Source organism: Clinocottus analis, unplaced genomic scaffold (genome assembly GCF_023055335.1).
Source record: "Clinocottus analis isolate CAN_PGR_092001 unplaced genomic scaffold, fCliAna1.0.p SCAF_6, whole genome shotgun sequence".
In the NCBI taxonomy this organism is placed as follows: domain Eukaryota; kingdom Metazoa; phylum Chordata; class Actinopteri; order Perciformes; family Cottidae; genus Clinocottus; species Clinocottus analis.
This window is the reverse complement of record NW_027176218.1, coordinates 20,940,812-20,968,733: the sequence shown is the minus strand read 5'-3', so window position 1 is coordinate 20,968,733 and position 27,922 is coordinate 20,940,812. Positions and strand designations below refer to the sequence as shown.

At 41.6% G+C, this 27,922-nt stretch overlaps 1 protein-coding gene across 2 annotated transcripts in view; it reads left to right on the top strand.

Moving 5' to 3' along the window:
• The window catches only part of galnt18a (UDP-N-acetyl-alpha-D-galactosamine:polypeptide N-acetylgalactosaminyltransferase 18a), a 71,115-nt gene that overhangs the window by 34,934 nt on the left and 8,259 nt on the right, over positions 1 to 27,922 (top strand). The window contains exons 2-9 of one of the 2 annotated variants that reach the window (XM_068602309.1): positions 4,022 to 4,211; positions 4,316 to 4,482; positions 13,714 to 13,900; positions 16,683 to 16,880; positions 17,113 to 17,227; positions 21,825 to 22,010; positions 22,957 to 23,094; positions 26,064 to 26,159. In XM_068602309.1, coding sequence (XP_068458410.1) covers positions 4,022 to 4,211; positions 4,316 to 4,482; positions 13,714 to 13,900; positions 16,683 to 16,880; positions 17,113 to 17,227; positions 21,825 to 22,010; positions 22,957 to 23,094; positions 26,064 to 26,159 — 1,277 coding nt within the window. Of the gene's footprint in view, positions 1 to 4,021; positions 4,212 to 4,315; positions 4,492 to 13,713; positions 13,901 to 16,682; positions 16,881 to 17,112; positions 17,228 to 21,824; positions 22,011 to 22,956; positions 23,095 to 26,063; positions 26,160 to 27,922 lie in introns of both variants that reach the window. The other variant, XM_068602307.1, reaches the window with a different exon arrangement.

Genomic DNA, 27,922 nt, shown 5'->3' with positions numbered 1-27,922 from the left:
TGTGGCGTGCTGCATGTTGAGTATATCGTGGCGAGGCTTTGGAAACCAGCTGAATTTAGATCTGCGTCCTGACAAAAAGATGAAATGATTCTGCTGAGACTGACGGGGCTCATGAGGCCGATGAAGCCGGTGCATCTGTGAAGACGAGGTGGTCACCACCTGTCACTTTCAACATGCATTACCTCACTCTGTGCACTTTATTTTACCTTTACTCTTATTATTATCAGTATTGATCGTTACCCCTTTGTTTTTTAATTTACTTGCAAAAAATTCGCTACTTATTTACTGCACATTTACAGCATTCACTTATTCACTTACTTGTTTTTTATCCAAATTTTATACTTTCATTTGTACAGTTAAATGTTCCTTGTTGTTGTTGTTGTTGTTGTGTTTTATGATGCACCCTCGGCCAGGACAAATTCCTCGTTTGTAATAACTTACGTGGCAATAAAACGTTTTGCACGAGAGGCCTGGACCTAGACCTGGACCCGATCCCCAATCCCCGAACTTGGGCGATCCTTCTGTGAGAAGTTTCCACATTCTCCCCGCGGCAGCTGGGTTCCCTCGGGGTTCCCTCGGGGTTCTCCGGCTTCCTCCCACAACCAAAATACATTCAGCCCTCAGGTGTGAATGTGAGTGTGGATGGTTGTCTGTCTCTATATGAGCCCTGGGATATTACCGGTGAGGTCGCCAGTAATATCACAGGTCTCATATAGACACAGCCAGGGATCCTGCCTTCACCCAATGTCAGCTGGTACCAGCGACCCGGCCACTCTCAATGGGAAAAGCTTTTTAGATAATGGAATGAAGTCCAGACACTGTTGGTAGTGGTAAGGGGAGTTTTCCTAAATATCTGCTGATGGGAGGACTGGGCACGAGATGTAAAGAGGAAAGGAAGTGATAGAGGCGGAGGAGGGTTGCATGGGTTCTTACTGAAATGACAACGTAGAGTAGAAGCAGAAGAAAGAGACATTAGAGAATGAATGAATGCATGAACAAGTGTAAATAGAGTTCAGTCGGGATCTATCTGGTTGGTGTCTGAGCCGATAAAAGCTAGCGAGCCGATGTGACGGAGCTCAGGGTTACAGAGTTTACAGATGCCCAGGGATGAATTCCTTTTATTTCATTGTGTTTCTCACATCTCGCTCCATTTCATGTTCACACTGCAGCAAAGTTCTTTTCCCCAACAAGGGTTTCAAAGCAATACGTTCCAGTGTTTACCGTCACAACGCAGTCCTGGATGCTGCCACAGCGGCCTCAGGTCCTCTGCTAGTCAGTTCTTTATTTATCACACGCGCTATAATTACAGTGGAGTAGTACGCTACCTCCAATTATACTTAATCACCAGTTATAAGTTTTTTTAAATAGCACGTTGACAACGTCTCAGACTGCAAGGCTAAGGATGTCAAGTCAAACAGGATTTATTCTTTTATAGAAAGAGATATAAAAGGACTAGAAGAGATGAAAAATAATTGTAAATGAACTCATGAATAAAGCGGAACCACTGGAAATATAAGAAAGGATGCGGTGACACGTGAGGATCGCATTAGATAAACTCTGGAATCGGACAAATGCTGCACTGACAGATGGACGAGTGTTGGATCAAGATCTGCCGTAAAATTGTGCAAATTGACAATCTGAGTGGCCAACTGTCCAACAACTAGGAGTCATTTTTATTAAAGATCAATAACCAGTTTGGTTAGCGCGAGCATTAGCTCTACACACGGAGCCGTGCCCGGTTCACCTGTGGCGATAGTTTATTGTTTGTTGTACAAATATCGGTGTTTGTTTATGGTTGATTGTTCGCTTACTGTTTCTATCTGTTTGCTAATCACATGTTGGTGGAAGGACAGTCGATGGTGACAGTGGAAGGGGTCGAATTGTTTAGTGATGGTTATAAGTACATCCTGGTCTTTAGTCACTAATTATTAAGTGTAAATAGATGATAGATAGCCCTGTGTTAAGCTGACGGCATGTTTCAATTAAACAGAGTGGCACGCTCAAAAGTTTGGCTCAAATGTTTGCTTGTTGCATTCATTTTTGTGTTAAATATATTTCACTCCGTCATCATTTTCTCCAGCTGTAAAAGCAGATTGACAGCTGTGATCAGATGTGATCAGTGGCCGCGGTCATCAGAAACCGACGTTTCTTAAACCATATTTCCTCGTGTCCTCTCTCCTCGCTTGGTTTCCTTCTGTCTCTCCATGCATCCCTGGTGGGAGGGACTAAGACGCAAGGAAAAGACGCAAGTGAGGGAAACGGGGATGCAATTAAGAGACTTGGGATGCAGCCATCGACTGGCGGAGCCGGGGATTTTGACTGCTTTGATGGAAGGACGACCCTGCTCTAACCAGAAAATAGGACAAGCAGTCAGTGTCTCCGCACAAACCACAGGATGTGTGTTGATGTGTGTTGTGCCCATCACATTCATTCAGATATCATGACACAATTACATTTAATTAACCAAAGAAGGCTCGAAGACATTCAACATCTGAAAACATCCTCCTGCTGCTTGGATATTCTACCAACACACTTAATAAAAAACACAATATTTCACACTGCATGACCATTGACCTTTTATAAATTGTAAAATCTCAGGTGTCTTCTTACAAGCCCGAAAAACTGAATAACTTCTTGGCTGAAGACAATCGTTTTGATGTCCTCCAGTCCGGCTTTCGTCAGCACCAAAGTACTCAAACTGCTCCTGTTAAGCTTTTCAACCACATCCACTTAAACACAGACAGCGGCAGAACCTCAGTCTTCGTATTTCTGGACCTCAGTGCTGCATTCGACTCGGTCGATCACGACATACGAAGACAGACTGAAAGTCCGGGTGGGACTCTCTGGAGGAACTCGTCCGTGCATTCATCTTCAGTAGACTTAAATACTGGAACGGTGCGTTCACAGGCCTCTGTAAAAAGTCAATCAGAAAGCTGCAGCTCCAGTTCTCACTGAGAGGAAAGTGGATCACATCTCTCCAGTTCTCTGCACTGTCCAACACATAATTTACTTTATCTTTTATCCTGCTGCTGGTTCAAAAAGCACCTAAATACTAAACTGCACTGCAACTTGTATTCTATTTTTAGCTTTTGTGTTTTACTGGCTGTTTTTCTGTTTAAATGAATGTTCTCAATTGTTTTTAAATCGATTTTTCTTGCATTATGTTTTGATGCTTTTATTGGTTTCATGTGAAGCACTTTGAATGGCCTTGTTGTTGAGATGTGCTATACAAATAGACTTGCCTTGCCGAGTGTCCACCTCTGCAGAAATAGAACAGCATGGCTGCCAGAATGAGTTATTTGTAATAACAATAAAAAGCCCTAGTAAGGCGCATCACATTTCTGTTCTGTCCTCGAAGCTGCTGAAATAATTCTTTCAGCCCTCAGTAAAAAAAAAAAATCTTTATAAACCAAACAGCACACTCAGCAATCTGTCATATTATATATGTTTGCTGATGACAGTTAAATTGTCATTAAATTGCTCCACATCAGGTAAGTTCACAGCATCTGACAGCACAGGAGTTGGACACTAGATTAATATGTTTCTATTAATAGTAAAGTATCGTATTGTAATGTGAAGATAGAGTCCAAACTGATTTAAATGTTTCTCAGAGATGGTTGAACCAGGTGTTGTAGGGGGAAGTAGATCAAAGGCTTGTTGACTTTTCCTTACTTATGTAAATAAACAGATTGGGGGTCGTGAACAGACAGGTGGTTAATTTCCCAGGGCGAAGGAAAATGTAACTTCTTTGATCTCAAGGACCAAGAGGTAAAACATGACTTTTTCTTTGCATCACCGTGGCTTGGAGGCGTGGCCCTCCTCATGTATAAAGCAGGGTGGTGGCTGTTGTTTCATTGAATCTTGTGTCACAGACTGCTCTTAGTGGCTGTTGCATACTTACAATTTTGATTCAGAGACTCCACTCCTCGCTAGCAGAACAACAGAGAAAATCCTCCATCATATTCTTCAAAAATACACTCTTTTCCAAAGTGCATCAACCTCTCTCCCTCTTTGTCCACAGAGCCCCCTCAGAAGGACGGTGAAGACGCTTCAGACTCGGCCTCCTCCTCCCTGTTCGACCACTGGGGCCACGACATGGGCCCCGAGAGTCGGAAAGTCGCCCTCAGGAAGTTCCGATATTATGGATATAATAGCTACCTTAGTGACCGCATCTCCCTCACCCGGCCAATCCCGGATTTACGACCGGACGGGTCAGTCGGTCGATCGAGGCGTACTCAACTAAATTATTAATTCATCAAGACGCAATGGCAGTATTTACCTAACAATATCTCTGATTCTCTCTCCCCTCCCCCAGGTGCAGAAACATGTCGTACTCATCAGATCTTCCTCAGCTCAGTGTCATCTTCATCTTTGTGAACGAGGCCTTGTCGGTGTTACTGCGCTCCGTCCACACAGCGATCCAGAGGACTCCATTGCAACTCCTCAAAGAGATCATACTGGTAGATGACCACAGCAGCAGCCGTAAGAATTGTAAAACTTCCTCGTTCATTTTCTCCTTCTGATGCAAGACAGTTTAGAGATGTGGACAGCATGCCCACCTTTCTTATTTCAAAGCTTAGCCTCAATCAATGAGTTTACACTCATTCCATCCACAGGGAGCAAATCATTTCAAATGGGATTAAAAACTGTATCCCGTTTGGATATCTCTCTTTTCAACAAAACATTTTCTGAAGGATCGATCCTTTTCAGGATCGTTCAGGAACAAAGTGAACTGTATTTACAGGCAGATAATAAACTCATTATAAGCTATAATGATGGGTATCGTTCAACAACATCCAAAGAAGACGTTTGACCTCATGTACAGTACTGATGTAATCTGCCCTGGGTTTGGACTTTAACTTGACTATCATCATGGTCTCTCTAGTTTCACTGGGGTATGACTAAGCTTACAATATTGTAACCCCACTTATATAAGCTCAGACGGAGCCCTCTACTAGACTCTGTGGGTATACTCTTCTCCAATCACAAGCACACAAACAGGTCATGTGATACAACCGAAAAATACACCCCACTTAGTCACAAGTCATGCGTTGTTCCAGCAAGCAAAGACCGTGAAAAGGAACCAGACATGTCGAAGAGATACCATGAACGATGAGGTGTCAATGTCCTTGACACCTCATAGGGGCCTAGATTTAACTTTAAATGGACGGTACTTGTATAGCGCTTTTCTAGTTAGCACTATTCATACACTGATGGGAGCTACGGGAGCAATATAGGGTTAAGTGTCTTGCCCAATGACACATCGACATGGACCGAGCCGGTGTTCGAATTGCCGATCCTCTAAATGAAGGACAACCCTGCTCTACCACTGAGCCACAGTCACCAAAAGACACCTTGTCCTGGGAACCAAGGATGTATTGGGTAGCTTTGCTGCATTTACCACAAAGCAGCTACTTTGGCGCACAAACAGGGAAATTTGTTCACAGGCATATAACTTGCACCTCAAGTCAATGCAAACAGTAAAGCTCTCTTAAACAACACCTTCAGAGATAGATGTATACACTCTTCATCTCCAAAGGGAAATTTGTTTGTGGCAGCAGAAAAAATATTAATAAAAGAAATCAATATATACACAACAAAACAATACACTCAAAAGGATCACAACAAAACATCACCAATACCTTGATCACCAATGGCAGTTCCCACTCTGGGGAGGAGGCAGACATAAGAGGGAATCGTCTCCTGACTCCTTACAAGACCGGTCTGTCGCTAAAACCCTCGTGGTAGAAAGAAATAGCTCCTGCTTACACTTTAACAGTGGCATGCAACAGCCATCTATCCAACAAACACTGCAAAATCGGAGAAAATAGCACAGGACAGGGCCTCTCGCCTCATCTCCTCATTCCAGCTTGATCAATAAAGACCACTTTGGCCTGTATCAGGGAGTGGCGGATCCTATTCTTGCTGCCTGAATCGTTCAATTCAATTACATTGATATTGTATAGCCCCAAATCACAAATTTGGTTTCACAATATGTACACATACTATGGCCATGAAGATCACAATGGAAGAACAAGTGTCGGTGCCAGTCAACACGTGATTCTGCTTATCTCTCTCTTTTTCTCTCTGTGCGTCTGACCACTCCACGTTATTTGATAAGTTTGCTAAAATATTGGTAGAGACATGTCCCTTCATCCATATGACAGCAGAATGCCCAATGGACCATATTCTAAATGAATGCAATACTAAATACCTGTCGTCACACTACAGAGGAAAGCTTGTCATTGGCAGCTGTTTGTAATGTTTTTAATGTGAGTGAAGCGTTTTGCACGCTGCTTTTGCTGAGCGACTCCCACTTTTACAGAAGGGCCCTGAATGCCTGAGTTGAAAAAACTGAGCTACAGTTTTTTTCATTATGTTGACTTATACTGGATATTTGAAGCTATATGATTTTACCAATCGTAGATACAAAGATCTAAACAGAAAACATTAGGAGTCCAATTAGGGAAGTACTTGTGTTAAGTTGTTTTCATTAAACCTTACTGTTAACAATTGGGCAGCGTACAGTTCCCGGTTTGTGTTAAGCTAATGCTAGTCATTCACTCATTCCTAGCAACAATAACAACACTTCTGTTAATCCAATACAGTGTGTGCCTACAAAAATTGCAGGTTAAACATTTCAGCTCCCAAGAGTCATGAGACATGGTTGACAAAAGATCACATTTCTTTCATCCGCCGCTTATCTGAGGCCGGGTCACTGTGGCAGCAGGCCGACCCAGGCTTCCCTCTCACCCGCAACATTATCCAGCTCACTCTGGGGGATCTCGAGCCGTTCCCAGGCCAGCCGGGAGATATAATCCCTCCAGCGCGTCCTGGGTCTTCCCCGGGGTCTACTGCCTGTTGCAAATGTCGGAAAACCTCCAGTTGGAGGCGCCCAGGAGGCATCCAAATCAGATGCCTACACCACCGCAGCTGACTCCTTTGACACACCTCAAGGAGTAGCGCCTCAAACTCCAAGTTCCCTCCTGATGTCCGAGCTTCTCCTATCGCTAAGGCTGAGCCCGCTACCCTTGGGAGGAAACTCACCTCGTTTTTGGAGTCACAACCCCGAGTTCGTGACCAAAGGTGAGGGTCAGAACGTAGACCTTGTACAATAGTGAACTGGTTTGTTTCCTACTTAAAGGACGACTTGAACTATTTGAGTGGACAAATATGACATGCAGAGATCCCCAAGACTCCATTAAAGAGCTTTTCTGTTCAACATCAACCTACTTCCCGCTCAGATTAAGAAAACAAGATAACAAAATAAGTTAATTATGCAGATAAAATGGTTGGACAAAGCAGAAGTGGAGCCTCAGTAAATAGATTTCAAAATACTGTTGTTGTTTTTTTAAAGCAGTGGTTCTCAACTGGATTGGCTGCAGGAACCTCCATCAGCCCTGAATGACAAGCCAAAATTGAAGAACATTTTCAACATCTGAAATTGATTTGATGAATAGATGGTGCAGTTTTAATCTGAGATAGTACCGAATCACAGTATGCATGAAAAGAAATTGTTGGAAATATTTCCTTTTACAGTCAATTCAAAACCAACATAAAACTCAACAGTGCTTTCATGCACAAACATGAAACAAAAAAGTCCAAGTACTGAGAAATAGTTTCAAAAAGACTAAAATTATGTAACTTTAGCTGAGAATACTCACTCACAATATGCATGTGTCAAAAAACTATAAAACATACTCAACACTCGTGCCACTAAAGCGCATCGGCCACACATCATCTGAACTTTCTGACCCCGATCAGAGTGGTGACACGTTGTCACCGTGGGACACACCTGCTGAACCTGGTGTGGCCCACGGTGCCGGGTAAGAAATCACGTGGCCAGAGTGCTTTCTGACCCGGCATCGTGGGACACACCGGGTCCTCGAGCGCCAGAAATATTGCCGGTCAGGTGATGTGAGGCGATGCCCGTGAGTGGCACCACATGTTTCTCAGTTTGTTGGTACAAATGACTAATTATGAGTATTTTGCTATCACCTGAGGTGACGGGGTGGGGCGTGCCTGTCTTATGCCGTGTTCACACCAAAACACATTCGCAACGTCTTTTTTTTTTGACCGATTTCACTCGCTCAACACTTTATGTGGTTAATTCATTTTTTCGCAACCAGTTGCGGCAGAAAGGGGGCGCGGCTTGAGCCACGTTACCCGCACATAGCTACACTAGCTAACCTAAACTGACCCGGTCACGTTCCTGTAGTTACCAGCATGTAGCCTCACTAGCTAACCTAAACTGACCCGGTCACGTTCCTGTAGTTACTAGCACATAGCCTCACTAGCTAACCTAAACTGACCCGGTCACGTTCCTGTAGTTACTAGCACATAGCCTCACTAGCTAACCTAAACTGACCCGGTCACGTCCCTGTAGTTACCAGCACATAGCCTCACTAGCTAACCTAAACTGACCCGGTCACATTCCTGTAGTTACCAGCACATAGCCTCACTAGCTAACCTAAACTGATCCGGTCATGTTCCTGTAGTTACTAGCACATAGCCTCACTAGCTAACCTAAACTGACCCGGTCACGTTCCTGTAGTTACTAGCACATAGCCTCACTAGCTAACCTAAACTGCCCCGGTCATGTTTGTGTAGTCACCAGCACATAGCCTCACTAGCTAACCTAAACTGATCCGGTCATGTTCCTGTAGTTACTAGCACATAGCCTCACTAGCTAACCTAAACTGACCCGGTCACGTTCCTGTAGTTACTAGCACATAGCCTCACTAGCTAACCTAAACTGCCCCGGTCATGTTTGTGTAGTCACCAGCACATAGCCTCACTAGCTAACCTAAACTGACCCGGTCATGTTCCTGTAGTTACCAGCATGTAGCCTCACTAGCTAACCTAAACTGACCCGGTCATGTTCCTGTAGTTACTAGCACATAGCATCACTAGCTAACCTAAACTGACCCGGTCACGTTCTTGTAGTTACCAGCACATAGCCTCACTAGCTAACCTAAACTGACCCGGTCACGTTCCTGTAGTTACCAGCACATAGCCTCACTAGCTAACCTAAACTGACCCGGTCACGTTCCTGTAGTTACTAGCACATAGCCTCACTAGCTACCCTAAACTGACCCGGTCACGTTCCAGTAGTTAGCAGCACATAGCCTCACTAGCTAACCTAAACTGACCCGGTCACGTTCCTGTAGTTACTAGCACATAGCCTCACTAGCTAACCTAAACTGATCCGGTCACGTTCCTGTAGTTACTAGCACATAGCATCACTAGCTAACCTAAACTGACCCGGTCACGTTCCTGTAAAACAGTTTTTATTTCCGCTATCGATCATGGAAAATTAACTATTTCTGCATTACACTTTATTATACATCATACAGCTCCGACTCCTCCAGGACGAGTGTCTGAATGGAGCCGCTTCCAGCGCTACCTCAGGCGGACCGGCAGCCATGTTGAATTCTGCTAGGGCAGGACGGTGGTGACGAGAATAAAACATAATAACAAAATAAAACATTCATAACTGTGTTTATGAACTGCATACTAAACAACTACTAATGAGTGCTCATGTTGGAACAATGCTTTATAAATTATGAATTAAGTGTTTACTCATGCTTTACTAATACTAAATAGTGTGTAGTTATAAAGTGCTACCCATCTTTCATCCTCCAAAGTGGGGCGTGACAGAAAAAGTTTGAGAACCACTGCTTTATGGTATCTTTGTCCTATTTGCAGCAGAAAGAGCCAATATACCCTCATCAAAGAGCTCTTGCACTGGTCGAATCCTACATCTGGTAAGTGTGTCATTTTCCAACAATAGGCACTTGGGATCCTGTATCCCATAACACTGTAGTCTGAACTTCACCAAGGCTACACTGGACGATGCTTTTGCGTCCCACTAACTTTGCTGTTTTCTTTTTCGATGAGGCCTGACTAGTTAACAGCATTGTGCAACTGAACATTGGCCACGCAGTGGGATCTTTTCTTTTTCGACAGCCAATGGCTCAATGTTCACTTCCACACTTGGAACAGTGTGTACATTGGACCTCTGGGTTTGATTTTTCACTGTCCGAGCAGTATTGGGGTTTCGGTACAGCATTACCGTAGTTGATTTACTTCTTAACCACAAGTTTGCTCATACAATATAATTAGCTCAGGATGATTTGCGGTTTTAGATGGTTTGTCTTCCTTGTTTCTTTCATGTTTTTCATTGAGACAATATCTGTAGTGAGGTTCTGCAGGCCTTCACAGATTACTTTATTACCAGTATCAACCTTCTGAAGTATTAGCTTTAGCCAGTTAGCCAGTTTCACATTGTAAGCAGCACTTATTTTCTCGAGTAACACTTCATCTCGTACACATGGATCCTGAAGGCAAGGCTTGATATTGGTACATACAGCATCATCTTGTAACCCTGTCATTAATGTCTGCAAGAAATGGGTCTGTATAAGTTCAAGGTTACACTTAAGCCCTGCCATGGCTCTTTCTGATGAACAGAACTTTCCGTCTGAGGTCCGTAGTGCTGATTAGAAACTGCACAAGGGTTTCTTTTGACTCTTGGACAGCACGGGTCATTGCACGATACAGTTCTATGGCATCTGAAATTAGTTCTAGGAAACTGTCTTAAAGAGTTCAGTGAGCTGGTGAAATTCAGTTTGTCTTTTTTTGTCTTACTTCACCAATTTACCCCAAAATCCTGAAATCCTTCCTGTACATGAAATGCAGATTCAGGTTTGTTCTGAGTCTCTTACTGTTTGGCCTCACGAGTGTGTTACTATAAGGACCTACAGTGAATCACTACACACAGTAGTTGGGGTATCTTTTCAAACATTACGATGGAGCAGCTTGCCGCAGCATTCATTTAAGATTTAGGGTAGAGTTAGTGTCTCCTGTATGCCGAGCTATGAAAGAAATTAAAGGATTTATAGAGTACTATTAATTTAACGCTCATCATAGCGGGTGTTGTCTATGCAATCATGTATTTTATTCAGGCAAACGACGCAAGATGATGTGAGAATATATTGTAGAAATATTACTATATTTCAAGGTTACTATATTACATACCTAAATTACTCAGGTTCACATTTTATTATTGCAAAACATTTTGTAGTCTGAGTGTTATATACTTTGTACTTTCAGTCTTATTCCTCCGTTTCAGACTGTTTTCTTTGGCATGATGTGGTTTTTGAACCACGCTATCCTGAAGGCAACAAAGTGGAGACAAAGTCCTCAGCCTTCTTTGTTATGCTGTCACTTTGAAAGTGAAAAAAAAAGATTTGAACCCAAAACAATAACATTCGAAACTGTAGAAAAAAAAGATGGCAATTTGAAAATCTGCAACTGAAAAATTTGAAATAAAGTGAATCAAAATTGAGCGCTGCCGTGTCCGAGTTTTCCCCGGAGCGCGAGAGGGTCAACGCTGTCCTCTGGTAGACAATTACTTTTTCTAAGACAGTGAGAAGGCATTAATCTATTTCCCACTTCCAAACTTCTCACCATCATTCTTGCTCTGACAGTCCAGTAGTTGTCATCAGCTATGTTTGAGTGACAATATATTTCAGTGTGGACCAGACTTTTGAATATTAATCGGGTAACTGGAGGTAAGCTTGATTTAATGACTCTATATGTTTATGTTTGGAAGTATTGTCACATAATACATTCAATAAGATGCGTTTCAAATACTCCCTACTCCAATTTAAAATGAGCCAATCTTTCTTCCAGGTCATTGGCAAACTTTGGCTCATTAAAGGAAAACAGAGAGACTAGAGAATCCAGGCTGATGGTGACAATGAGTAGAGAAGGGAAGACAGCAGCCGTAGCCTGCAGGCTGGATTACAACAGAGAGAAATCACAACAAGGAAATGAAGCTGTTCCACTGTGGTTAGTCTGTTTGAGTGAGTCAGAGTTTCTGTGGGTCTGTCTACCCAAATGTGTGCAAGGCATATAATAAACTCACGTATGGTAAGAGACAGACGCTACGCAGCAAAGAAACACAATGCAGAATGTTTTTATGTGTGTTCCTGCATCTCAACCACCTAAATGTCCCTATGTGGAAACCTACCTTTCTTTTACAGAATCAATGGTATTATCTTTATCTCACAACTTTCAAAGTTGCACTTCCTCAGGTACTGAAAAATAAAACCTGATATCAACCACCGCATAAAACCTGAATTTGACAATCATTTTACAGCCTCTGTTATTATGAATACCTACATGTACAGAAGATTTTGAAGTAATCTATATGCACAACAAATTAATAAGATAAACTAAGAATGAATACAGGTCCAGTGGTCTGTCTTTGTCTATTACTATGCAAGAGACAAGGGGTCCTGTGTGAGGGATGTAATTGGTGTTTCAGCTTGCGTTGTTTTCTTCTTGCAAGATGTGCAGAATTTGGTTGTTAACTGGTTATAATTTCCCGTTCTCCTAATTTCTATCTCCGCAGAAAGTCTCTGTATTTTAGATTAACGGATCTGTTTGAACAGTTCCTGTTGGTTCAGTTTCTGTGGTACCCGGACAAAATCAGCATGTTAAAAGAACGCTCCCTATCGTTATACTGTATTTTAGCATAGCACATCCATTAATGTACACCTAATGTTGTATTAATAAGAAGTCAGCCTCCTTTTCCATGTTGATTCCCATCTGTATTCCTGACACACCTGGAATATGTGGTTAGTTACAGTTCAGTTCAGGTCCAGTCAGTAAGAGGCCCTTCCTGTCCTACGATTGTCACTGACCCGTCCATCTGTGCTCTCCGTGAGTCTTTGTAGGCTGTTTTTCAATCTCGAAGCCCAATGGCTTTCAGTCCAACGATGGACGAGGGGGCAAGGGGCGGTATTTCGAGGGTTCCTTGTGTAGTAAGACTTTTTTTTTTTTGTGTTGTTCATTGTTGTGAGAGGACATGTATGACCCTGATTGTTTCACAAGTAGCAAACAAATGATTTAATTTCTGCCTCTTATATGCTCTCCAAATGGACTGTTTACCTGCATTCAACCGAAGCTTTATCGAACGTGATCGGTAAATACCAACCAGACTTCAAATGGAAATACAAAGATGGATACAAAGGCAGTAAAGCCTGGTTCACTGTCACAGTTCAGGGTTGATGTCTGGGCTCTGTTATTCCTCACCACACTGGGAAAACTCTTTCTTTTTGTTCAAGGGTTTACATTGGAGTTCGTTGAAAGCCCGATGCAGAGTCAACGTAGTGGCATTTGACGAGCTGGGAGTGAGAAACGATTTTCTTGGTCGACCTGTGAGGCCTCGCTGTCTCTTCACTCCTCCTGCCACACTAATTCTAGACTACATGTTAATGTCAATTCACCGTGTTTGTCTTTTCAAGGGCATATTGTTGTGTATCCTACGCTCTGCCAAGGGGTTCAAGAAATGTGTCTGTGTGTTATTGTGGCCACATATGGCTTTACCTTGAGTATCCACCCAAAATGTGTCAGTAAAGTGTAATCAGCCGGTAGCCAGATGGGTAAAAATGTGTTGTAAAAAACGGAATTATCCTTCAAATTCAGTGACTTTGAATGTACTATATGTTTTTTTATAGAAATTTAGCTAAATTGTTAACACACACACGATTTGTGGCACACACACATGTTCTGATTGCTTTTTCATGGTGCTGTGAACCTGAGAGAGTTTCCGTTTAGTGTTGTCAATAAGATCAATGCCGCTACAGGGTTCAGCGAGTTTCTTTTAACATCCAGGTGTATTTGTGTGTGTTGCTCTCTCACCAGTGGAGCTGAAAGAGCACCTGCAGAGATTTGTGGAGGAGACCAACGTTCAGTACGGTCCGGGATTCATCAAGGTGGTCCGCCACGACAAGCAGGAAGGACTGATCAGATCCAGAGTCAGCGGATGGAGAGCAGCCTCCGCTCCCGTCGTCGCTCTGTTCGATGCACATGTGGAGTTCAACACTGGATGGTGAGCAGCTGGCTTTAGTAGGCTATGCATGTACATTAACAACAGCAGTGTCCTCAATAAAACTAGTTAAAGATACATTAAGCGGTTACACGCTGCCATGTCCCAGATGGCAGCAAGTGGTGACTGAACAATTTAGATAACACATCGTGAAAGGTCATCTCCTATTGTGTCTTAGTTTACCTGGTGGCAGGAGAGGAGTCGAGCTTGTGTGCTCCCTGGTGATAATGGATACGTCTGGTCATTGTCTGTTGTTTTCTTATTGTCAACACATATTGTAAAAAGACCATAAACAGCAGTGAATTGATCTCACTAACAATTATTGTCTGTATCCACAGTGTGATATTTACTCCTGTGTGCCATAGAGTTCAACTTTTGATGATGATGTAAATACTGCAAACCTGAATAACTTCTGATAGGCAGGTGGCACCTTGTTTGGTATCCCCTGCCATCCAGTTGTGAATGAGTGAATGATGACATGTGGTGTTAAAGCGCGTTAGTGGTCAGAAGACTACAAAAGTGCTCTACATGTACAGTCTCATCTCTGACGCTCCACTGGAAGTGTATTTTACAATTTAATGCACTAGCATCAATTGTTTAAAACATCTGTCCTTGAAGATGTGATTCGGGGTTTAAATTGGAATCCAAAGACGCTGTTTTGTATTTCAAGTTTCGATTGATCTTCTCCCATCAGTCCAGTCGTGATCAAACCATCAATATCTCAATGAGGAGGGCGTTGGATGTTGTACACTGCTGCAAAAACAGTTCACATGAATACATTCTTGTCTTGTACAGTTCTAACCAACGGCTTGATAGAGTACGCTCTAAATGCGGGGTGACAAAAAAAAACTAAATTAAAAAAGAAGATGCTCTTAACGAATTATTCAACAGTCCTTTTGTTTAAAAGGTTGCTGATTAAATGTGAAAAGATGGATTCTTTCAATGTGAGGGCATTTCTCTTTTCCCTAATATACATCAGTTCAGTCAAAGCAGCAACTAAATAGCACAGAACTATCTATTTTTCAGCTGGTTCATGAAGCGATCATTTCATTACCACCTCTTGTTGAGTCCTATTAAGCACTGATGTAGCTGAAACCCATTTTTAAGAAAATGTGTTATTCAACCAGATGCAAACCTCCAGCTCCAGAGAGCCATTATGGAAAATGTGACATATCCATCTACCTTTCACAGGCAATAATAGATCCACTCCCACCTAGTGGGGAATCAAAGCAAATGTATTAATAGAGCAAATGAAACAGCATGAGATAACCAACGTGCTAAATAACAGAGCAGACAACAAAAACATGGAGATACACAGTAAGAGATCAAGATCAAAACAACGAGGAGCATAATGCAAAACTAATAAACAACTATTTAGTCCAAATGACGTAGAATTGGAAACCAAAGCAAGGCCAGGAGTGACAGGGTCGTGACCTGTGTGACTTAAGTCAAGGGGATTCAATGGTTGAATGAAACTCTTAAAATGAACTCCATGAAATGAAACCGCTGGAACGAGACAAGTATGATGAAATATGCTCACCAGTTAAAACCCTCACAACAATGTGTTGCTCATACTGCAGACATGAGTGAAGACAGACTCTCATGTCCAACGTGTTACAGTAGCCAAGAGGCAAGAGTTCACACAAGCATTGACAATCTTGATTGTTTCATTCAAAATCCATTGTGGTGGTGTACAATGTCCAAATATTGATGGACCTGACTGTATAAGCCCGCTTCACACAGTCACAGCTGGATTATTCTCAGTGTTATGCCAGACCCTTAAGGCTAGGATCCCCCTTGTCTTTATCCTCGGTACAACCCGGCTTTTTCGGACTTCTCCACCCTGCTTGTCCTGGTAATTATCAAAGTCTTCTGTCCCGGAGAATCCTGCTTTCTTCTTTGTCTGGTCCACCTGAATAAATCTCTGCTATCCAGTCACCGTTCTGTCGCATTGCATCTGAGTCCCATTGAGACCCATTACAGCGCGATCTGGCCATGAACATGGGCCCAGCATACGATATCTCATCACCAACTTCTGACCATCCCGGGAGACCAGATACAGCGGCTCACGCTCTATCTAGTCTACTAACAAGTGCCTTGGTCCCAGTTTCTGGACCAAGGCACGATTGGGTTTGCAAGAACATGGCCGCCCCGAATGGCACAGATTGGCTGACCTCCCGGCGGCCTAAACCGTTCCACCGTCCTGGCTGACCTCTCCATTTCTATGCTCTGATCTCAAAGATCTCTGATCTCAGTGTTCTAAGCTCCTCCGTGTCGACAGTCCCCCTGTGATTACTGCCCAGGTTGCCAACAAGTCTCTGTAAACAAGAGCTGCCGAGGTGGAAGGCCATCATCAGATCCAGAGCACTTTGTATTTAACATCCACTCAATCCAATACTACCTGATCAAGGACTTTGTCTGTATTCCAGGCTCTAGTTGTCTGCAGACTCTCTGATGTCCCTCTCAAGTCTTGAATATTTGTCTCATTAAAACCTCAGTTGACCATCCCTCCGATCACTTTCAATTAACCAACCCACCGTTACTGTCAAACTTTAAAAGAGGTTCTCCTAACTGCCGCTGTCAGCTGTCATTTCTGCTCAAACTAGCTGTGATCATCCTCCACCCGAGGCTCCTCCAATCAGCATCAGCTCTGCTCCTCATTCATCATCGGATTGCAGCGACTCTCTCCTTCAGTTTTCTCAGTTTTCATTTTCAATTTCTCAGGTTTTGTTGAATGTTCTGACGGTAACTTGTCACATTCTGTCTGTGCTCTGTCATCCCACAGGGCAGAACCTATTTTGCAGCGAATAAAGGAGAACCGGACCCGGGTGGTGTCTCCATCTTTTGACAACATCAAGTTTGACACCTTCGAGATTGAGGAGTATCCGTTGTCTGCTCAGGGCTTTGACTGGGAGCTGTGGTGTCGATACCTCAACCCACCAAAGTCCTGGTGGACACAACATAACCACACGGCCCCTATCAGGTAAATACCTGTCTTTACCTGGAAAAAAAAAAGCTGAAATACTTTGCTATATTTTTTATATCTTTATACCTTTTTTCATTAGTTTCCACAAAGTCTCCTGAATTTGAAAGAGTGATTTTGACAGCTGGATCCTTTCCAAGCGGCTAATTGTGGTTTTGGAGTGTGCGTGTACAAAACATATTCCCAATCTTCCTTTTCTCTAACTTCGTCTCTCTTGATCCTTTCATTTTAGGAGCCCTGCTCTGATTGGCTGCTTTGTGGTCGACAGGAAGTACTTTGGGGAGATTGGCCTGCTCGATGAAGGCATGGAAATATACGGTGGAGAAAACGTGGAGCTCGGCATCAGGGTGAGTCGGCGTGAGAAGCTTTATTATATTTAACCTTTTTTCAGTGATGACACCAGTGGAATTATTTTTCAGCCAGCGCAAAGCATTTTTAGTTAGAAAAAAACGCTTTGCCATCAGTGTCTGATTTAATTTAGAATATATACAATTCAGTTTAAGAACATGCACTTATTTAATAAATATTCAATAATATAAGTGTATATAAGTGTTCAAAAAGACTTTAAAAACAGTTATTTAATAAATATTCAATAATATAACTATTTTTAAAGTCTTTTTGAATTCATGCTCATTTTAAATACATATTTTTTTAAATCTCAAGTACCGCCAAGTACCCATTTAAGAGCCACTGTCCTACGCTATACACTGGAGAGGCATAAACTATTGTGACATTGTCAAATTGAAATCAAGTTGGGCAGACATGTCCAGCATACAGAAAAGAAGAAAGACCTTTCCTTTGACAGAATGAGGTCATTCATGTGACTCATTCAGTCCGACTCAAACTGAGCTCATTGCTAACGATGTAACAACTACCAGATGTGATTTAATGTCGGCTTATTGCATTTGTTTTAATATTAAATTAAACAACATTACCTGACATTCATTATATTATAATCAATTACATTTTTTTCAGTTATTGTTTTGCATTTCTGCCAATATTAAGCATTAACAGGATTAAATCCTTTTTTTTAGCAAGCTTAACTAGTTAGTTATGTGAACAGTTACAAGGATTTCATCTCTAATCTAGAAGAGGACGCTGCACAAGCATCATCCTTTGAGATGCAACTGTTGGCAGAGCTTTGAGTGTGACCCGACACGGGAGATGTCTGAAGGAAACTGTTGACTCAGGCTTAGTGCAGCGTGATTTACAGAGTATTGTCAGTGAGGTACAGGCCTGATTATCACCCGAGGCCTCACTCGATAAACCACTAGATTAAAAACACATCACAGATTTAAAATATATATACATTCTTAGGTTTGATCTTGTCATGTTCAGATTTAATGGATCACTGTGGACTATTAATGCTAGAAGGGAAGAACAAAAATTAAAAACTTACATATTACACACCGTTAACTTTCCCCTGAAAATAATTGTTTAATCTTCTCCAGTTTCCAGTAAAATAGATTTCCTTTGTCATTCATCAATATACTGTGAGACAAATAGAGGAGCTAGAAGATTAAAATGTAGGCAAAGGAGGAGGATGATTGTGTTCTGATAAAGTGGGACACGCTGGAAGCAAATAGAGCTTACTATTTTGTGATTAAGATACAAAATTCAAGATTGCATGCTTTCCAAATAATATTTTATTCTTCATACTTCTTTAATACTGATTCTGAATAGAGAGAAATAATCTGCATCGATCTGAACTTCTTTTGGGATTTGTTGATTTTGTGCTTTAAATGCTGACTGCTGCATTTATGAAGCCAGTTTTTTCTTGTGGCCGCCATCTAGTGTCCATTAGAGGAACTGCGACTGCAGATGAATCCGACGCTACAGAAATGGCGCGATATTAAGTTACTGATGAAGTTTAAAAGTTGAAGCTGCAATTTGTCCACCTGGTTGGGTTTGCATTTACTCTTTAATGTTTAAATGTTTTGCATCCTGCTTTTGACCAATATTGTGGCTAAATTGGTGAGAATGCATTGACTTTGCATGTAATCTACTCAACCGTGTGGACGCAGCATAAGGATTCATAATCTTGTACAAGTTGATTTGTTCCATATTCATGCGTGAGGTGCAGTTGGGGTGCAGCTCTCCACAAGCTTCACACCCTTTTAAATACAATGTGAATTATGGTACACAACATATTTCCTTCAAAATGCTCTGACCTGGGAAATCATTTTATCAGTCATAAATATAAATGATTAAATCTATCAAAGGCTGAAAATGCCCTGTTATTTCTGCAAACACTGAACTGAAATGAACCCGTTTCAGGGGAGAGACACTTCAAAGCTACTGTTGAGCTTGCTTTTGTAGGCATTCTGCTGTTCACACGATTGCTTCAGGGAGGGCCTCTCTGGACAGATTTACCCCCATCTATCTGTACGGGAGGTTTTAAACAGTTGGAAGGCAAGAAAAGCTCAAACAAAAACATCAGACAGAGTTTTGACCTTTCTTTACTTTGGCAAACACCAAAAGGGCATTCAAAGTCAGAACCGGACATCAAATATAACACAAACAAGCGTGTCTAGACACACAAACAATATCATGGGCAGCTATTTTCATACCACTTATATATGTACATAGTATAATAGCATAAAAGTTCATATTTACATGTTTTCTAAAGCAACAGACTGCACTGTAAAAGACACATATGCAAACCAATGATTATGTAAATCAGCTGTGATGTTTCATATGAATAAGTTCTGCTCGTGTGGCTCAAGACACTCACTAATTCATGAGTTCAACTCAAGGTTTAAGTAAAAAAAACAGCCAGTTGTTCTATTTCCATCAATCACAGGTGCCGTTTGTTATCAGCAACGTCATTTTCTTCTCCCAGCTTCTGCAGAAATGCTTCATATCTCTGGCCTGCATGCTCCTCTTGTGATAAAGATTGCCTTCATGAAGCTTCATCTGCATATTTAATTCTCATTGTCTCGTGCCATCTCTTACCATCATTGGTTGTCGTCCTCTGCATGATTTATTATTTACAAAATTGTATTTGTTTTTTTCCTGTCATTTTCCTATTAAAACTTTAAAAACCACAAGCGAGATCTGTTTTGCATTAACGCCAAAGGGGGAGAATTAGGAGTGTACATGAGTTGCGCTTTGTCTGGTTGACAGACAAATCCGCCAGACACAAGTTGCAAACACAGACACTGCAACTACTCAACGTCACAATGTCTTCTGGTTAGTAGTTTGCACATGACCCTGCAAACTCCTGCAGGAGAATTTTTATTTCAAGTAAATATAACGAAAAAAAGGCTTTTGGAAAGGATGACTCAAAAAGACAAGTAGAAGCTATTATTCTCTCTCCTCCTATTTCACTTTATCGTCTCTCCATACTTCCCACTCCATCTCCTTTTGCCTGTGTGCCTTTACCTCCTCTGTTTAATGTTTCACACTCTGAATCTCCTATTTTTCTTTCGCCTCACCATCTGTTTTTTTTTTCTTGTCTCATCGTCTGTCTCGCTCTGCACACCCACACATGCAATCATAGATTGTTACGCTTGAAGAATACCTCCTTATACTCTAACCCTGTGTTGTAAATCCTTTCTAAAGAATGTTGAGGTATTTTTGAGGGAAACGTGTATTATCTCAGAATTTTGTTCCAGTTTGTGTTCCTGCCTGGGCGCCGGGCCAAGTGTTCAGTTATATTCTTGTTCTGCGGTAGCTCCATGCTTTGAAAGGATGCAGGGAAAGAGTGGGGATTATAGCGCAAACACACAAACAAAGTGCAGGACTGGATGCAGAGAATTGGTGCTTGTTTTCAAGTCAGCATTACAGTTCTTTTTTTGGTCGGTGAGGTACACACTGCAGAATTTTTAGCAGCGCTGTTGTGGAGTGCTATCATAAAAATTAGCATGGATTACTTCAGAAATGTTTGTCGACAAGGGAAAAGCATACTAAACATTGCAGTGGCCTCTAGAAGAGGCTACATAATCTGGGGAGGATTTAAATGTGCTTCTTGCTGAAAATTTGGAGTTAGAAATAGTTAAAACACAGTGACGACTGAAATGTGCTAATAAAATAGCACATTTCATCAATCAGAGTGAAAATAAAAGCATGAAAAGTTGAAGTGTGAGATTAAATGAATGCAGAGATATTAGTTAAAGAGAAAGAGAGTAAAGTAGCTGAAGTTTGTATATGTAATATGAAGATTTTAATGCACGCTGGTCCATTGTCCACAACCTCCGTTGCCTGAGCATATCCTTGCTTACATACCTGGTATACTATAGTACAACTAAAATTAACACAGAACAGACAAGCGGTGGTGACACATCGTCAACGTGGAACACATCTACGCTCTAGTCTAGGAAGACCTGGTGTGTCCCACCATGGTGCCCCAGTAAATAACTCTGGCCAGAGTGTGACCCGTGCCGTTTGTTAACAGCGGTTTGCTTGTTTCTCAGTTTGCTAGTACAAATTATTTACTGTGAGTATCTGGATTGGTTTACTTACAACCGAGGTGGAGCGAACCGGTGACTATCTCTAGACCAGTGATGAGCTTGCCGGCTAGCAAGCTAGCGAGAAAGCAAGCTAGCCATAGCTTACATAATCAATAATATGCAGCTATGTGTCAACAAACTATGGATCTCTGGTGCCTCTGATGGGCATGGCCGCCCAGCACCATCAAATGAATGTTCTTTATGACTTTGTGTTGTGTCTATTTCCCTTTTCTGTTGAGGAGATAACTGAGACTGAGATAGCTTTGAAGCACTGCTTATAGCTCCGCTCGCGCCAAGGTGTGCACCTTAGCGCAGCCAGAGGTTGTCGCCGGCGCAGCTGTGCTGCAATGTCGTGCCTGCACTGTGCAGGGTCAGTGTCACGGTTTTGTTGGATAGATTTGGACAACATGCACGAAAAATATAGATTCCTTTTTTTTGTTTTGAGTCCTTGAAGTCACTAATGTGGGTGCATTTTTTTGTGCGTGTAACACAGGTGTGGCAGTGTGGCGGCAGCGTGGAGGTCCTACCCTGTTCGAGGATTGCACACATCGAGCGCGCACACAAACCCTACACGGAGAACCTGACAGCCCACGTGCGTCGTAACGCTCTGAGGGTGGCTGAGGTCTGGATGGACCAGTACAAGAGTCACGTCTACATGGCCTGGAATGTTCCACTGCAGGTAAACAGACGTGTGTATGGAGTTTTGACACTCTTGTAGTTGCTGTACTCTGCTTGGAGGACATAATTCATCAGTACCAGTGGTGTAGTGGGAAGGGAATGGGTTAGGACTCACATGTAGGGATATACTATGATGGCTTACCATATGAGTAACAGTGTCCCTTTTAGGTTAACGCAATGACATTTAGGGGTTAACCCTCTGAGGCCACGGATTATGATGTTTGCGATGATGTTTCTACTGATAGCTCACCGCCTGTGGAGTGTGTGTCGAGCTCAGCCTTTCGTCGTGATTTGTCGGTTCGGGTGTCCGTCAACATTTTGTGTGAAACTACCCAATGACCACTCAGGAAATCGTGAAGGACCTACCCACCCACCAAAAAGACACTGTTTTACGATTAGATAGGTAGACTACACACTCCCCAATTGGAAACCAGTGTTTTCTTGCAGTGGACTGCAGAACAACACTGGCCACAGAGAGACTAGCTCAGCTCTGATTAGGTGTTCAGTTTCATCAAACTCGCCTCAGTTTTCTCGCTTGACAATAATGCAACGTTCCCACCAAACGCGTCGCGAATGGCTTATCTCCATAAAAAACGTTTCCGCCATCCACCATGGAAATAACCACTAGTTCTGCTTTATACTTGTTGTGTAAATTCCACATACGTCGGAACATCAGACTACGGATAATATTATGAACCCAGACACGATGGTGTCTGGGTTCATAATATTATCCGTAGTCCCACAACAGCGTCTGAATGGGGGACGCCATCAGCTCTACTTCAGGCGGACTAGCATCAGTTTGATTCAGCAACGACAGGACATGCTTACACCACGCACAACAAAGCAGAAATAGTGCTGGATGGCGGAAATAACTTATTCCATGGAGATGAACCACAGATGTTTGACTATATAAACTCAGATAAGTTTCTATTTATTTCCCTCTCCAGAAGTCAGGAATAGACATTGGGGACATTACAGAGAGAAAAGCCCTGCGATCCAGACTCCAGTGCAGACCTTTCAGCTGGTTCCTGTCCAACATCTACCCTGAGCTCCGATCCTACAGCAACACAGTTGCTTACGGAGTGGTGAGTAAATTTTTGCCCTCATTTCTCAAGTTTTCTATTCTCCAGTTTGCAACGTTAAGCTTAGAGAGCCTGCTATTCATCTGATGTAGGAACTCACAGGAACAAGTTTACAAAGTCTGGATGCCGGCCCACAGTTGGAGAAACACAATATATGTATACTTCCAACTTGTTGCTCCACAACTTCGAGAGCAGAACAAGAAATATCTGCCTTTGTGGCAGCTTACCAGCAAGGAGTGCTAAAAATGTGTATAGCTATAGGGTTCAAGCACCGAAAAGGGAAGATTCCTCGTGAGTTTGTGTGGTTTGTAATTGTTAATGCACAAACAGAATCCATTGTTTTTGAAGAGATTATTATTTTAACTAATGCTGCGTTTGCTGCGAAAAATGTTCCAAAAGCCAATCAGCGTTGAGGGAGTTCGAATGTCCGACATTTGTGGGACTTCCACAACATGTACACAGCAGAAATCGAGGTTGCTTCTTCTATGGTGGATGGCAAAAATGCTAACTTATTCCAGAAGATAAACCCCTCCTCTCTGGCGTGTGTAGTGCAAATTACTTGAATAACCACAAATAGTCTGGCAAGTAAACTCAGGAATAAAACGCAGCATCGGGATACAAAAAAAATCCCCGAAAATTGGCACACAAGTTCGAACTGGTGAAAAAGTACAGCAGTGATTGGGTAAAGGCATTGCTGGGAGAGATTTAAAGTGTACTACTCTTTTTTAATGAGGAGAACTTTCCACACATCACAAGATGTTCAGTGCACTTGTTCAAGACAACACAGACTGGACTTTTCTCACTGAGGAAGAAAAACTGAACTGAAAACATGAAAAACACTTATTGCTTTTGTATAAAGTTAATCAATTGCTGATCTTTAACGCACACAGATATATATATATATATATATATATATATATATATATATATATATATATATACATATATATATATTTAGGAAAGCTTTTGCTTTTTGTGTCAAATGAAAATATACCTGTGTATCTGTCTATTCCTTTCTGATCTATTAAAACAGCATTGGCTTGGATGGGGCTGCAGGTTTCCAATATATTACTATTTTAAACCACTAACACATGTTTTCTACATGGGAAGTTTGAACCAGAGATGTGTTGAATTAAATTATACTTAAACATTTATGAAAAATGGTTCATCTAAAAGTGAGAGAAGAAGAATGATCTTGAGTCAGTGCGGTGAGTCCAACATGTCCACAGATGGTTTGGATGGTTGATGCTAGGCTAGGTGTGAGCCAACATAGCTGTTCCTTTATGCATCTAGCGGCCATGCTAACGCAAGCTAATCACTTTCTGACTCTGAAGGAACGTCAGAAGGATATTGATCTTTTCATCTCTCTCTCTCAAAGCTGATAGGAATATCTTCCAAAATGATTGAACTATTCCTTCAAAGAAATCTGAAGCCTTATTGAAATTAGTCTGGAACGCATCAGAAACTCTAAAGGATATTTTTAAGGTCTAAGGGATTTTTTTTTTTAAGATCGTAATGAGGCTGCTGAGCTTCTGGCAGTTTGAAATGCAAACTGTGTGAAATAAGGAAAGCAATTTGTTTAATAGCGCCGCAAATGTCATGACTAACTGTGTGTGAGGGCGAGGCAGTGTTGCCAACTTGGTGACTTTGTCACTAAATCTGGCGACTTTCCAAATCCAGCAACTTTTTCTGCACGTTTCTGGTGTCTTGGCAACTCTGACGTGAAAGCGCGTATCGTTCTGCGCGTTCTGTCGTCAGCGAGCAGCAGGTGCTGCCGCGAGCGCCTCCACCGTCTCAGAGCACTCGCAGGCTGTCGGCCTCTCAAGAGCCTCGTACAGCCGTCTGCTGCCGGCGACAGTCAGAGCCGAGAGGAGACTCTCGCTCTGTGTCCAGACTACAAATGAGTCTCACTGATCCCACCCTGGCTTACAGAGCGGGATTTAAATATAAATGTTTCCTCATTGTCACACTTCAATAAATCACCTCAGTCACTTGATTCAATTCAGTTTTTTTTATGTCGCCCAAAATAACAAATACAAAATTTGCCTCAGAGGGCTTTACAATCATAACAGACATACTCACCTCGTCCACTGTGTGTGCCTCTCTGTGGGGTTATTTTGGTGTTACTCGGCAGGTGTTGTGGGTCTGTTGGACCCGCTGTATTTTGAGTTTTTTAATTCAACACAATCAAACTATTTGATGTTAAAATACTCAACAGATGTTTTCTTCATCCCAATTAGAAGCAATATAAACAGCAAATATGGTTAAAAATGTAATTCAGGTACACAATTTCCACACTTTTTTTAGCCCGAACACCCTGTATGTATTATAAACATGTAGGGGGGTTAAGGTGTGCGGCCAATGAAAATGTTGTCTGAAATGAGCCAAGGCCAATAAGTCTGAGTTTGAAAAGATAATGAATCATATTATTTTTGTTTTGATGAAACATGAAAACGGGTCCCACAGACCCGAATACCCTATAAGGGTTAAAAATCAAGTCATCCTGTCTTAGTCTAAACTGTATGATCCAAAATACAGAAAGAAGTGGGAATCAAACCCTGAAATGGAGATATACACTTTGTGAAGAAAAAAAAACACATGCCAACTCAAAAAACATATTCAAACGCCAAAGTCTTATATATAACAAAGCAAGATGCAATTAATGAGTACAATAATGCACTCTGCAAAAAGGGTTGTATAGTATTACTATATTATTATATTCCTTTCTATATTTCCAATTTAGCGAATTAGGCGATGACATCATTTAGCGACTTCAGGATCGTTTTAGGACCGCTGGTTACTTTCCATACTGAGGAGTTGGCAGCACTGGAGAGAGGTGTCCTCCTTCTCATGCGTGTACTTCTGCGGTCTGCCCTCATTAGTCACATGTTCGCCCGTTAAATCACATCTGCTTAAGGTTTCTTTCAAATTAGATGCATCACCAATGTCTTATCTCTCTCTAATATTTCCAGTTGAAGAACAGTCTAAGAGACAACCTGTGTTTGGACCAAGGACCTGACACTGACAATGTTCCCATCATGTACCTCTGTCATGGTATGACACCACAGGTCAGTCCCCTCTCATTGTATTCTATTTGTTTCTATTTTATTTTGTCTCATGAAACACATGAAAACAATAAAAGCAAACAAAAACACATCGTAATTGCCGGCAATGTGTAATTGGACGACTTAAATAAGTGATTTAATGTGTGCATCTGTCATGAGAGATCGCTATCTGTGTAAGATGGCACAGTGATCATCTTTCTCGCGGAGGTTTTAGGAAGCTGTGGCATGAGATGAGCCTTAAGCCCTCTTGTTGGGAACTGAGCTTCAGTCTACTGACAGATGCCGGTTTAATCGCTCTCATTAGTGTAGATGCACATACACAGAAACCAAAATCCCACTTGGGAGCGTTTACACACGCCCAACACTACGGCAAGCCCGAGTGGCAATTGTGTTTTCATAAGTGGAAATGACTTTGACATTTTAAAATGTTAATTCAAGATATGTGAGTAAAAGTCAACGGTAATGTTGACTGCTTGTAATCAGCCTTTTGGAAACTGTGCGCGAAAATCCACCTTCAATTTTAAGTCCCAGCATGCCCCATTCAGACAATCTTTTGCCATAAAATATGTAATCTTTCAATTTTTTAACCGTAGGACACAGTTTTTTGACTGAAACTTCTTCCTAACAGGCCAAGTCTTTGTTTTATTGTCATTGTTTTGCAGGTTGTGATTCTTTAGGTCCTAATCTTTCCTAAAAGGTGTCTTATTGACCGCTCCAGGAGGCTTTTTGAGGGAATCTGGCTCATATTATGCTGGATGTTCATAGTTTAGATCAAAATATCTTTTAAAAGTGATTTTCTTTGCAGATATACATTTTTTTTCAGGATGCTGCTGAACAAATACAGACAATAAACACAAGTATTGCCATCAATTTATTACCTATTACAACTCAAATATAGGGGAAAAAGAGGTCTGGAGTTAAAGATATCTATGATAAACATTTCCACTCAGAAATTACATTGTTATTATCAGTAATTAACATTTTGACTGGTGAGAAATGTATTGAAGATACATTTAAATTACACAATTCATGATAAATTTATGTTTAGGTTGGCTTGGAATTTGAAATGGTTAAAAAGCAATTGTTTATCTACAACAATAAAAAAAATTGACGCTTAAAGACCGCCAATCTGTCCCAGGGAGCTGGAGAGATGACCCAAACGCCAAAAAACTATGCAAAGTAACTTTTAATAATAGCACAACGTTTTCAGAACACACAGGATCAAACTGGGAAGTACACAGAGATATAAAAGGAATGACAAGGACTTCAAAATAAAACAGGAAACTAGAAACAACCCCACATTTATCTGCAATCGCTCTGATTTTTTTGTTCATGCATGGCTGTTTGTTGGGTTATGTTTTGCTGAGACTTTGTTGGAGAATAAATTGAAGGATATTTTGTGAATCTGCAGGTGGTCTACTTTCTAGAAAGCTCTTCCGTTCGTCTCTAGTGTGAAGCTAACTAGTGTGACGCTAACTAGCGTGAAGCTAACTAGCTTAACATTGATATTTGGTCATAACTTTGGTAGTTGAGGTGTGTTTGGAGCATGTACAAACAACTCACATATTATTGTAGCTCAGGCTCTGCTGTTTCTTCAGGTAGGTAATACTATTATGTTTGTTATGGATTATTGCTTGTTCATCACGATTTATGAATAAACATATCCATTTTCTCACGGGCTCAAGAGGGACGGCAGCTTAAAAGCTCAGTGGCTGGTTTGCAATGTGATGAAAGATAAGATAATCCTTCATTAGTCCTTCAGTGGG